At 42.8% G+C, this 14165-nt stretch overlaps 1 protein-coding gene across 1 annotated transcript in view; it reads right to left on the bottom strand.

The window, feature by feature from the left end:
- CHSY1 (chondroitin sulfate synthase 1) overlaps nt 1-12481 on the bottom strand; it is a 43020-nt gene extending 30539 nt beyond the window's left edge. The window contains exons 1-2 of the mRNA XM_075207661.1: nt 11791-12481; nt 6600-7095 (exon numbers count right to left, since the gene is read on the bottom strand). Of these exons, the coding sequence (XP_075063762.1) occupies nt 6600-7095; nt 11791-12125 (831 nt within the window). The 5' untranslated portion in view covers nt 12126-12481. The remainder of the gene's footprint in view (nt 1-6599; nt 7096-11790) is intronic.
- Nucleotides 12482-14165: the final 1684 nt, after the last annotated feature.

Below are 14165 nucleotides of genomic sequence, written 5' to 3'. Positions count from 1 at the left end.
CAATCTACCTTCAGATCTGTGATCTTATCTCTCAAACACTCAACTCTACCTTTCCTCTCCTGATCTCTCTCCCTCCCTTCTTTCCAGGGTATCCGCATGCCTCTCTGCCATCTCCTCCTGGATGTCCTCTAGATTTCTTAAACTCAATCTTGCTAAAACTGAACTCATTGTCTTTCCTCCCTCTCGTACCTCCTTCCCCTCTGACCTCTCCATCACTGTTGACAACTCATCTATCTCCCCTGTTCCCCAACTCCGCTGCCTAGGTGTCATCCTCGACTCCTGTCTCTCCTTTGCCCCTCACATTCACTCTCTCGCCAAATCCTGCCGTTTCCAGCTTCGCAACATTGCCCGCATTCGGCCCTTCCTCTCCCAGGATGCCACCAAATCCCTCGTCCACTCTCTGATTATCTCCCGCTTGGACTACTGCAACCTTCTCCTTATCGGCCTCCCCCTCTCATCTCGCTCCCCTTAGATCTGTACTTAACGCCGCTGCTAGGCTTATTTTCCTCTCTCGCCGTTCCACCTCTGTATCCCCACTCTACCAAGCCCTTCACTGGCTCCCCTTCCCCTACAGAATCCTTTTCAAGCTCCTCACTCTGAATTACAAGGCCCTCGCCAACTCCACTGCTCCCTACATCTCTAACCTTATCTCTACTCACACTCCCTCCTGCTCACTGCGATCGTCCAACGATCGTCGCCTCTCTTCCCCTCCGATTACCTTCTCTCACGCACATATCCAAGACTTCTCCCGCGCCGCTCCCCTCCATTGGAACAAGCTCCCCCGCTCCATCAGAACTTCCCCTAATCTGTCCTCTTTCAAACGAACACTAAAAACCCACCTTTTCCTTAAAGCCTTCCAGTCTCATGCCTAAACTCCCACCGGTCGGCTCCCTCTCTTTCTCATCCCTTCTCCCCCTTCCTCCCGTCTCTTCGTCTCATCCATGTGTCTGTCTGTCTTCCCCCTCCCTTTAGATTGTTCGTTCCTTTGAGCAGGGCTCTCCTACCTTCTGTTTCCATCACTTTTAACTGCGCTCTCCAGCTACTCAGCTCACCTCCTCTCAGTCCCTCTGCCCTCTGTCTCCTCTCGCTTCTCTCCGCTCCCCTTAGTGACTCTCAACCCGTCATCCGTGCCCACCCTCTTGGGCCATAGTTACCTGCCTGTACTCACTTTTCCCCTCCCTCCCTTTCATGCTGTGCCTGAGCCCCCAGAGTTATAGTGCTTACTGTTACTTGTACTGTGCTGTTTCACCTTGTACTGTGCCATTGTTTGTCCTTGTACGGCGCTACGGATACTTTGTGGCGCCCTATAAATAAAAATTAATAATAATAATAAATAATAAAATCTGCTGAAAAGACATTGTGCAATCTTATTATTTATTTTTTTTATGATAAAACATGATCGTGAGAGCGTACACACTGTCTTGCAAAATCTGAACAAACAGTCGTTAATCGCGTGATCTGTGCGATACTTGCATATGTGTGTACCCAGCTTCATATTCATACTTTGAAGATATCCTTCTATGGACTATATGGACTAACAATGTGATTTTCACAAACCCATTGGTAATTCCAAACACCACATCACTCCACTGTGTTGCACTGTTTTACTAATACTTAACATTGAGGACTGCCAAAATGTTAGTCAATGACAGTGATGTCGGAATTTCTGCAGAGTAAAGGAAATAAACTAAATACTACTTATAAACTGGACATGTTCCCTCTAGTCACTGAGCCAAAGCTACCAAGGTTACAGAAGCAACAAAGCAGTCACACTAACATGACAAGGTGACATGAGATAAGTGTGCAGAGTATGGGAAGTGTCCAAAATAAAAGTTCAATAGAGCAACACTACTCTAAAAGTACAGAGAGGCAACCTGCAGCTCCCCAGTTGGGTAAGATCTACAATAAAGGCCCAATCACCCTTGTAATGCGACTAAAGAACCGGGAAGCAATAGATTGCAAAGATACACAAGTAGTTGGAAAAGTAAAAGAAAAAAAAAAAATTGTGACGACAAACGACAACATTGGTTTATGTAAGCAGAATATGGTGTACACTTTTCTCACAGAAAAATGATGGAGTAGAAAGCAGAGCATATTGCTTCCTCACCAAGGCAGCTCATACACCGGGCTTATTGCTACAGCAGATTGCAATGTAGAGGCCAGTGACCTAAACTAAATATAATTCAGTGCACTGGGGGCTAGGAGGTGTTTTGTCACAGAGTAGCCTTGTGTCAACCAAAAGGATCAGTCTGCAAGAGATAGACCCTCAATAGACTAATAAAGTAGACAAGCAGATTATTAATAGGCTTGGAAGTCACATTTTGCCTTTTGCAGTGTCAATCCCACAGACACCATACACCTCCCTGTGTTGGGCTTTTCATTCTATCCTCTAGGAAAGGAAGCAAATGTTTTCTTTGTAGCACCAAACACATACCTACATGTCTAAAACAGACTAGCCATTTTCAAAAGGTGCACCAAACAAAAGCTACAGCCAGCTGTTCAAATACGACTCCCAGCCCAGCACACTCCGCCAGGAGTTGTCGTCAACTGGTGGTTACAAAAATATTTCAGACTACGCCAAAGCAAGATATTGCAGCAGCTTGTGGATTATCCTTATACTGTTCAATAGAGCCTCACCAACTGTTCACATTTTCTAACACTTCCTCAAACCCCAAGGCTTGTACATAAATGCTTTCGCTCTCCAGAGTGTCAAGATGATAATCTCCACCTTCCTGACAATATTTAGCAAGTGTTTTCCCAGGCTTCTGTAGATGGACACAAGACAGGACCCCCTCTGCAACACCAGAAGTTTAGATAAGCTGGAGCTCGCAGGAAGTGAGTGCAGACAAGCAGCTTCCCAGGATAACATGTCAGGCTGGAACTAAGCTGGCCCTAATTCGTTTACTAAACTTGTAACCCTGAAGGTCAGAAAGAGCCAACAGTAAAGCAGGTGTGGACTGACCCACACAACACATAAGAAATACTGTGTTAGGCTGCAAATGAAAAGAAGCAGAGAAACTAAATCTTTTCCTACATGAGCAATAGGGAAGTCACTAGCATACATAGGGCTCTGCTCACATTTACACAGCATCTTTGCACTGATGTTTTAACCGGGTAATTGTTTGAAGGTATATTATGTTTTTCTGCTAATGATCAATTCTACAAGCAGCAGCAATATTTCTGGCCAAGCAGAAACATCTGGAAATTGAAGGATTTACAAGAAAAATAAAATTCTATCTGCATTTACAAGTTCTATGGGGGTAAAGGAGTCAAGACCTCAGATCTCTCAATTAAAACAAACCACTCAAACCTTTCCCAGTAAAGATATGGATATGGCCTTTTCTGACTTGAACAAAGTGGTGTGTAAGCCGTGGAGTGTTCCTTACACCCTATGATGCTGGAGAGAAGTGCCCCAAAAAAAAAAAAAAAATGATAAAAATGATGCAGATATTCTGCAACAATTATGTTAATAATTGAAAGCAATTATACAATAAAATAACCAATGAGAAATCAACCTTACTAAAATACACAATTTTAAAAACAATTAGACTATGGATTAAATGTTAAAGAACTCATAATAAAAAGTTTAACCTGAATTCCATTACTGCTGAGACCTTATCTTCACACGAATGGTTAGACACCAAGAACAGGAACTTCCTGGCAGTACAGATAGTGTCAGACTACACTGGAACGAAGGCAACAACAAGCGTATTTCTATAGTTAATGTATTGTAAGTTTGATCATTGTAATTTTCTGGATTTTAACACAACTCTCAAACTATACATAGCGGCAGATAACTAAAACTACTAATCTAACACATGGGGAAGGAGGGGTGGCATTTGAGCAATAGATTCTAGCTTAAATGCTACACACCTTTCCACCTTTGACAGCTATAAAAGATACATAACCAGACACTACATGTGCATATCTCTCTGATGGGAGGGCCCTTCAGATTTTTAGAGTAGGGACTTCTGAAGCACTTTTAAATACCTTTATATTTTTTCTAAGCCCTATATGGTGACATTATTACCAGTAAAGTTTATTGGTGCGGAATTACTATCAAATGGAACGTAGAGTAATTGATTGTAAGAGTAAGCATTTCTTATTTGGTCCAAGTCCACTTTCTGACTAACTAGAAGAAATACTTTGCTTGAATAAAATGTAACTAGCGATCATTGACCTCGGTTTGGAAAACTGAGCACAGTCCTCTAATTAGCTGCCTACAGCATTAAGTCTCTTTATCCTTATGAGAGGATTTGCTTCAACTCAGTGGAAAGGATGATCCATCTTCATATCTTATTCATTTCCTGCAGACTGGACTGGAAACTCAGTCACAAGATATCAGTGTCTAGAAGTGGAGATAGGTGAGCACCTAATGAGAAAGCCTTGTAATCTGGCCTATCGCTAAGTATCTCATGGCAAGTTTCTTCATTCTAGCCAACATGATAAAACTACTAAAATGGGTGGTGATGCCAATAGCAGCCAGGCTAAACATATAATTTATGAGCGACTATAAAAAGGTCAAGAAAGCCAACAGGTTGCCATGACAAACACCACCATTCACAAATGTCCCCAATTGTATTATAAACAACTAGTGTGGCTGATAACTTGTCAAATACAAGTGTACAATATTTGGGAGTAACAATTGCACTCCTTTGTCAGTAAAGTATGATCTACAGCAGGGTTTCCCAAACCCAGTCCTCAGGGCTCCCCAACAGTGCAGGTTTTCCAGATCACGTGACATAATCAGGACCACCTGTGGATCTGTTACAGTGTGTCAGTCAGTAATGACTACACCTGTGCTCCAGCAAGGAGATATGGAAAACCTGCACTGTTGGGGAGCCCTGAGGACTGGGTTTGGGAAACCCTGATCTAGAAGCTTATCTACTTAATATTGATTGATGCCTAAACCAAAATGAAGGCAAGATACAGACTGAACTGTTAAACTACTACACAAGTCTGTGCATAAACCTCTATTCTGACACCGCCTATACTGCTGGATATGGGAGGAGAAAACGCATTCATATAAAGTCACTTTAAACTAATCCATCAACATTGTCAACCCTGAGTGATCAGTTATGTCCCCATTGTGAAATGGCATACATGCCAGATCAAAGTAAAAATGTCTCCGATAACAAATCCCAGTAATGTCCCTTGGGTATTATTGCACCTATAAATAAAGCACTCTCTCATTCTAATATACTTAGTCACAATGCTGAGGAATGCCCACAAAAAAATGAAAATTAAACTTTAGAATGCAAAAGCATTAAGACACAGGGCATCTTATTTCAGCTATAGTGGAACAATGAGAATATTCAAAGGATTAAAGAAAATTATTTTTTCCGTCAGTATTGTATGTTTATCTTGCTTTGCAATGAAACAAGGCATTTAACACATCCCAGTTTAGAATCTTCTGATAAGTAGTATCAGAATGTTCTGATAATGTTTCCTTTGCACATCTCACTTCCTTAGCCTGTTGGCAATCAAACTGTACTATAAATATTATTGTGCACAAGTGATAATATAGGATTACTCTTACTGCTGAGAAATCACACATTTTGCCAAAGTCGTGTAATTTTTACTCTTAAAACAAAAACCAGGAGATGTGGCTGAGCTAGTCAGACACACGTCATCTGCGCCATCTTCAGACCGGAGCAAGGCCCAATATTGTGTAAACGGAGGTCCTGATATTCTATCATGGGGTGAATCCATCAAGTTTATTAAAAACCACAGGAATATTAATTTTATTAATATAATTGTTACTACTGATTTATTTCTGTTACAATCGCAAAAGGCAGGTAGAGAAACGATTCACAAAAATTAAAATTTCAAATGGCACTGACCTCCATATCCTCTCATATTTGTCCTCATGACAGAACCTTTATCGGCTAAAATAAAATGTAATTCAGACAGTTCCATTTTAAATTAAGCCCCAGAGTTCACAAAGCACCCCTACACATGGAGGATGTATGACCTACTCTGTAACACACCTCCCTCTCTAATACACTACTAAAAATTCAGAACTGAAAAATACAAGATTAATGCTGATAAAACAAGTCACTGAATTAATTTACCCTTACCTACCAAGAAGCTGCTGGAACTGAAACTAAGCAGCAACTATGAAAACTTGTGTATAAAATATATATATATATATATATCTCTCGATAGAATTTTTTTAACCTGTTTACCCACCCAAAATGTCATTTGGCCCAGGTAGGAAACCCGTATCCAAGTGCAAACCGTACACAAAAACAGCAAATGTTTGCAGGTGTCCTGGATGAATGAAGCTCATGTTCCTCAAGATATGTGCTCACCTAGCTCAATGCACCCAAATGCATGCCTCCCTTGGCGCTAATTGGAGCATATTTTATTGCTACCAATTTTGACAACCACTAAACGTGTGACAACTTTAATGATGTATACTGTCAAATAGCCCACCCTCCTCACCTGTATTATTTACTGGATTTGGATATTTATGGAATGGAATCCATTAGGAGTGTCCTACACAACTCAGAGAGACTGTTCTTTGGTGAAAAGCACCTAATATCTGCTCAATAAAGAGATTTACTTAAGCAGAATAATCTGAACACAAATCTTACCTCATAAGACCAGACACACTGCACCCCTGCAAACCTCCGGACACATCTGCCAATTTCCACATCTTCGTGGGTTGTGTACATCCCTTGTAGACACTCTCCGATGTGCGGCACCATTCTGCGCAGGACCTCTCTACTCATGATCACACCAGGGCCACCCATACAGAAGTTTTCACCTGGTTCTAATGCCAATTTACCCATCTCCTCTGTAGTGCCCAAGCCAGTCTGCCCCAAGAAGAACGGCTCACTGCTGTTGAGGCTGCGTAGAAAGCTCTCTAGGCGGTCACCTTTGATATAGACATCGTCATCTGCTCTCATGAACCACTCGTACTGATCCAGGTAATGATCATGCATATATTTTAGCATCATAAAGGACTTCTTTTGTGGTGGGTAGGAATCATCTACACCTTGTAGAGCCATAATTGGGATTGGTATAGATGTGTCAGAGCCCTCGCTTGAGAAAAATTCCACCTTTCCAGGGATGGACTGTGACCAAGTTCTACAAAAAAACAAAAACAAATGCTTAACACATGACTATGTATTTAAATTAGAATACTTATTATAGGCCACATGACATACAAATAACTACAATTTCATAAGCAATTTAGAAACAGTGTTTATTTGTTTATTTCAATGAATGTAACATTACTCACTAGCACTTAATAGCTTCCCCAAGAATGAGACTTGTCAACCTTGCTTTCACTATACCAACTCTAGACTGATCAGTAGGATTGGCTGGTCTGTAATTCGGACAATCATTTTTATCAAGAATCTGAGTGTCAATTTCAAGAATACAAGCAGTTTGCAACTTGGCTGAGCCAAACAAGGTATTTGAGACAGAGGCACATTGCTTCATTATTATCTTTCCACATTTGCATGATCAAAAGAAAAACAGATCAGCGATTTGGTTTCCTGACAGTTAATCATACAACATGTTGGTCATCTTGGTAAATTTAAAGTTATTGAGTAATGTAGAACTATATACTACTCTTGCTAGACTTCCTGCTGTAGTAAGCACTTATGAAATAATATTTTAACTTTTAAATGTTTCCAATTAGTCACTGTCTGTGGAAATAGAAGGGGAGATCTACACTTTAGGTCAGAAGATTCTTCACTGTATTAATTTAACACATTCCTCTGCAATTTTCACTGAAGGTTCTCAACAGATACAGCCAAATACAGCCTGGAGACAGAGAACCAGTTCAGGAGTTATGTGGCCCTCTTATCATAGGGGGGATGGTGTGCACTCTTGCAATACATGAAAGGCTTGCAGCTCCAGTTAGAGTGGTTATAGAAGCAGCATTCTTGGAATTAGATCAGGCATTTAGTTCGCATTCAGGTATTTTCGAAAAACTCTTCATCATTTCAGATCTGATTAAAGTGTAAAGAGGCCACACTCCCTAGCCAAGGTAACAGCAAAATGTGTTATCCACATTTAAATGGTGGCGGAAGAATTCAGTCTGAGGACCAACCAAGATAATGGGGCTGCAAGAGGAACCACGGTAAAATGGCTGAATGTAGCAGTCTCCAGGCCCTGGATAAAAGGAGGTGATACACTACCACCTTTTACTAGGCAAGACGTGTACTGGATGGAAATGGAGTCTGGCTGAAGTGATGAGAAAAATGGAACACATGATTTAGGGTGTGCAATCTACTCTACATAATTAATTAGAGTACTAAACAGTATAAAGGTATCTTAAAATAAGATACTTAACAACTCAGAGTAACGTACAGAGTACTGAAGTGACGTTACTCTGTATAGCAAATAGGAAGTGGCATTTATATGTAAAGTTCTAGGTAGCTACATATAAACCTATAGTGCCCATGCGCAATTCAATCTAGCAGCTAAAATGACTGAACACCACCCAGATCAGCAAGTACTTTATGCACCACCAGTTACTTATGATGCCAGGGCATAAACAGATCCCGATGTAACAGAGGGCACATGACCTCAGATGGGATGATATAGAAGAGAAAGAGAACTTTCTTTTTTAACATCTTACCTAATCAAATACAATCCAATATAATTTTAATATAAAAACTGCTGTAGAGTTCACAAAGTACAGTGGTTGATCAATTTAAATTTGAAAAACCGATAGAATGAAACTAAATATCCATACAAGCCACAATTAAATTCACATTTTTTTTTTATAGTTTATCAGCTGCAACACTGGATGTTCCACTTAAAAAATAAAAATTATGCACAAACAAAAGATTAAAAAAAAAAAAGGTCAAGGGTAATCTTAATATTGCTTACTTTTTATACCACAACAATAAAAGTGTGTAATGTCTTCTAAACTAAAATAAATAAAAGTACATCCAAAAGCACTGACCCATTCAACATTACCTCAAGTGCGACTGAGAATACTTACACAACAGGCCAATCAGCATCAATATGCGGCTGGGTTGTCTCTTTCAAACTTTCAGTGATGCAGTTTCAGTGATAAACTTTCAGTGATTCAGCAACACATCAAAGTAAGATGCAAACAAACACAACTTACTTGATAAGAGCTTTAGTACTTATCAACCTGAGATAATCCTTCAATTGAGTTAAACGAACTACAATTGCTGTAACCTTTAGACAGCTGCAGAATACAGTGCCTGTGCATTTGTAGGTGAATGTTCTAGTGGGAGTAGGCCATTTATACATGCATCATAACAAAGTGATTGCTTTAAAATGCAGCAGCTTCAAAACGGATTTGTGGTTTGACAATTAAAGGCCTCTATCACTGGTATTTTTGTAAACACAGACATTTTTTGGCCATTGAAAGTCACTTAGGCTTCTGAAGCTCCCTTGTGTGACTAAATTGGACACTTGGCACTCTTAAGGGCAAACGAATCACATGAGGCTTAATTTGTGTCATCAGGCAAGGACTACACAGTCAGATCCAGGTCATTGTTCTAAATGAATCAAGTTAGCTGTTCAAAACATTGTGTGTATAGACAGCTTCAATTGTGGAGTTAGATATTATTTGCCAATTAGCCGATATCCCAGGCTACAGTTTAGGTAGCCTGACAGTCTTAAAAAAACAAAAAAAAAACAAAACAAGATGTCTCACCAAGCAAGTGCTAATTTGAAGTTTAAAAACAGTACATTTTCCAAATCAATAAAACAAAATTATCCCACAAGTAAATCAATCAAGTTACATCAGACAGGCTACAATTACACATCTTGAAGAAAAACTAATCCAGACCACAAAATTAGAGATATGCAAAAAGCAATAAAATCAGCATATGCAAACATTATAGGATTATACTGCTGGCCCCCTTTGTGATAATAGCCTAGGATTAGAACAATGGAATCTAGACAGCTACATGGCATTTGCTCATTCATTTAGCAACAATGTATTTGGAAATATATATAGTGAAATAGCATTAGAAATACTCCATCTCAGAGAATACTATAGTCCAAGCATACACGCTAATTTTTAGCACCTTTAAATCCATACAGCAGATCTATACATCCAATTATATAAATTCACAAACCTAGATTTGTCTGTTGTCCATAGTCAAGGACAAAGCAAGTCAACAAATCTGTGCAACAGGACTGGAGACCTACTGTACAAACTTGATACAAGAGCTTTGCATTGCTCCAAAACAGTCAGTATATGCATAAACCCTTATTGTGTGAGCATCTATCATTTAAGGCCATAATTAAACAGCATCTTAAAAAAATAGGCCCTAGGCCCATAAAAAAAAACAACAACTTTTAAAACCAATTAACTCAGCTATAACGCCGACATATGCCCACTGGGTCCCTTTCCCTACACCAAGATCTGAACTCAATTTGAAACAATGAAACTTTATGGTTTGTTCGCCTAATATGTATAAGACACCAAATAAAATTTAAAAAAAAAAAAAACACAAAAACAAGACAAAATACTGAATGACTTTTTAGCAAGTGCACAATTGGAATAATCAAACAAAAACGGGTTCTGTTATCTATAAATAAAACAAACCCAAGCTTTGAGCCAGCAATATCAATATATAACATAATGCAATACTTCAAAGGGTACACTTGTATTCCTCAAACCCTTAATATTAATATCGAATGGGTAAGAGTGACATAAGTATTTATAGAAACAAGAGCTGCACCATTCACTTAGTCCCACAAACTTGTGAAGATCGCCTATCCAAAAGGTCACGTTAACAGAAATACGAAAATTGGAATGTGCAATGCAGAGTAAGCGCAATGCATTATACTAGATGCTTTATAATTACCAGTGTATGCTGCAAGTAGTATCTACACTCTCAACATCCAGTGCACAGTGGATAGCATTGCTACCTCACAGCGCTGAGCACATGGGTTTGATTCCAAGGGCCCAATCTCTGTGGAATTGGTATGTTCTGTGTTCACCAGGGTTTCTTCCTACAGTCCAAAGATATTGGGTGCTGATTAACCCCATTAGCACAGAGACTGATGCAAATAAATATTTTCTGTAAAGAACTACATAATATGTAGATACTATACAACTAGCTATTAACTTAAATCATACAATGCTCACAATGACACTGAATAATGAAACCAGTTATTCATTACTGTACCACAATTTGTGCTAAAATAAGGACAATATTCAATAAACAGCAAATATTAAAAAAACAGAAGGGACTATGGACAGTTTGCACTTTAGGGTTACTAAGGATATACAGTGCGCAGCCCATGTACCATGAAGCTAGTGAAGGATATACAGTGCGCAGCCCATGTACCATGAAGCTAGTGAAGGATATACAGTGCGCAGCCCATGTACCATGAAGCTAGTGAAGGATATACAGTGCGCAGCCCATGTACCATGAAGCTAGTGAAGGATATACAGTGCGCAGCCCATGTACCATGAAGCTAGTGAAGGATATACAGTGCGCAGCCCATGTACCATGAAGCTAGTGAAGGATATACAGTGCGCAGCCCATGTACCATGAAGCTAGTGAAGGATATACAGTGCGCAGCCCACGTACCATGAAGCTAGTGAAGGATAAACAGTGCGCAGCCCATGTACCATGAAGCTAGTGAAGGATATACAGTGCAAAGCCCATGTACCATGAAGCTAGTGAAGGATATACAGTGCAAAGCCCATGTACCATGAAGCTAGTGAAGGATATACAGTGTGAAGCCCATGTATCATGAAGCTAGAGCCCATGTACCAAGAAGCTGGTGGATGTGTCATGCTGGATGCTGGCACAGGGGCAGAGCACTCACCTGTACGCGGCCACGGCTCTGCTGTGCAGGTATTTCTGGGCAGTCATCACGCCTACAAACAGAAAGTTCTTATTCTGGGGTAAGTCGTCGTCGCTGCCGGGGTCCAGGGCTCCCATGAACGGGGCTTGTAGGTCTCTCCAGTTCAGCTCAGTTCTCAGCCCAGGCTGCATCCCGCAGCCGCTCGCCGCCCCCCCTGCAGCGCCCAGGCCCCCTCCTCTCCGGCTGTATCTGTGCAGCTCCGCGGCCCGGGGCAGGATGAGCCGGGAGGCCAGGAGGAAGCCCAGCACCAGCCCCAGTAAGACGCTGAGCCACGAGCGGCGGCTGCGGCCGGCCATCCCGGGGGAGCAGGACTGCGTTGTGGCGGCAGCAGGGTGGCCCCCTCTCTGCGGGGCTGCACCGACCTCCGTCCCCACTCGTACAGACCGGACCGCAGATAGACCGTGCCCGTCACACTGCGCACATGCCCGGCTCACCCAGCCAGCACTGGCATCTACGGGATAGTGCTCAGTGCCGCGCTATGCCCGCTGCCACATCCACCCAGCCCGACCCCTGTCCCCGTACTGCTCGGGCCTGGAGGGGTCTCCTTGTTACCGCTGCTTCTCCCTCCCCGTCTCTCCAGTGCCGCTTCCCCGTCCTCCCTCTCACACTCCTCACGTCACCCGCGCCGCGGCTCTTTAAGCGAACACAGGACACAGAACGAGGGATTGAACCCGCCCGGCACCCATACGGCTCATCTGATTGGCTTCGAGTGAGAGAGGCCCGGGCTCACGTGACCTGGAGAGACATCAAAACTTTCGCTACAGCTGTAGAGGGCGCTCAGTTCACTCTGTGGTGGGAGTGATGCATTACGTACACTGTGTGTATAACATAGTACATGTTACGGTGGGTGTAATGCATCATGACATGTACACTGTGAAAGGCTAGTCTACAGTGTATAACATAGCACATGTTACAGTGGGAGTAATGCATCTTGTACACTGTATGTAAGGCTAGTCTACGGTGTATAATATAGCACAGTGGTTCCCAAACTTTTTCAGTTCACGGCACCCTTAGAGTCTCCAATTTTTTTCGAGGCACCCCTCCAAAATAATTATTGAGCAGTCCTGTTTTAGAAGTAGTTGGGTCAAAAAATTGTAATAAGTATTTAGGTCAGGACAGAAATACTTATTTAGTTGTATGCAAAAATGCCCCCCTCTGCATCCAGACACTCTGCCCCCTCTGCATCCAGACACATTGCCCTCTCTCACACTGCCCCCTCTGCCCGCTGTCACGCTGTCCCCCCTCCTCTGACCTCTCTCACACTGTCTGCCCTCTCTCACGCTGTCCCCCCCTCCTCTGCCCTCTCTCATGCTGTGTGCCCCTCCACTGCCCCTCTCACGCTGTGTCTCCCTCCTCTGCCCCTCTCACACTGTGTCCTCCTCCTCTGTCCCTCTCACGCTGTGTCCCCCTCCACTGCCCTCTCTCACGCTGTGTCCCCCTCCACTGCCCCTCTCACTCTGTGTCCTCCTCCTCCTCTGCCCCTCCTCTGCCCCTCCTCTGCCCTGCTGTCCCCATCCTCTGCCCCGCTGTGGCCATCCTCTGCCCCCCTCCTCTGCCCCGCTGTCCCCATCCTCTGCCCCGCTGTCCCCCTCCTCTGCCCTGCTGTCCCCCTCCTCTGCCCATCCTCTGCCCCGCTGTCCACCTCCTCTGCCCCGCTGTCCCCCTCCTCTGCCCTTCCTCTGCCCCCCTCCTCTGCCCCGCTATCCCTCTCCTCTGCCCCGCTGTCACGATTCCTCTCACTCTTCTGCCGCGCGCCAGCCATAGAAAAAAAAGAAAGAACACAAAAACTTACCAATCCGCGCGGCGCCGGAACCTAGCATCCACCTCTCTCCCGCAGCTGTCACTGACGTCGATATTCAGTGACAGCTGCGTGAGAGAGGAGGCTGCTGGGTCCCAGCGGCGCGCAGATTGGTAAGTTTTTGTGTTCTTTCTTTTTTTCCTATGGCTGGCCCGCAGCACCCCAGTGACAGCGGCGCAGGAACCCCTGGGAGCCGCGGCGCACACTTTGGGAACCGCCGATATAGCACATGATACTGTGGGTGTAATGCATCATGTACACTGTGCAAGGCTAGTCTACGGTGTATAACATAGCACATGTTACTGTGGGTGTAATGCATCTTGTACACTGTATAACATAGTACATGTTACTGTGGGTGTAATGCATCATGTACACTGTATGTATAACATAGTACATGTTACTGTGGGTGTAATGCACCATGTACACTGTATGTATAACATAGTACATGTTACTGTGGGAGTAATGCACCATGTACACTGTATGCAAGGCTAGTCTATACTATATAGCCACATTGCACATGCTATTGTGGAAGTAATGC

Source organism: Mixophyes fleayi, chromosome 4 (genome assembly GCF_038048845.1).
Source record: "Mixophyes fleayi isolate aMixFle1 chromosome 4, aMixFle1.hap1, whole genome shotgun sequence".
NCBI classification, from domain to species: domain Eukaryota; kingdom Metazoa; phylum Chordata; class Amphibia; order Anura; family Limnodynastidae; genus Mixophyes; species Mixophyes fleayi.
The sequence above is the reverse complement of the archived record's forward strand: the minus strand, read 5'-3'. Positions and strand labels throughout refer to the sequence as shown.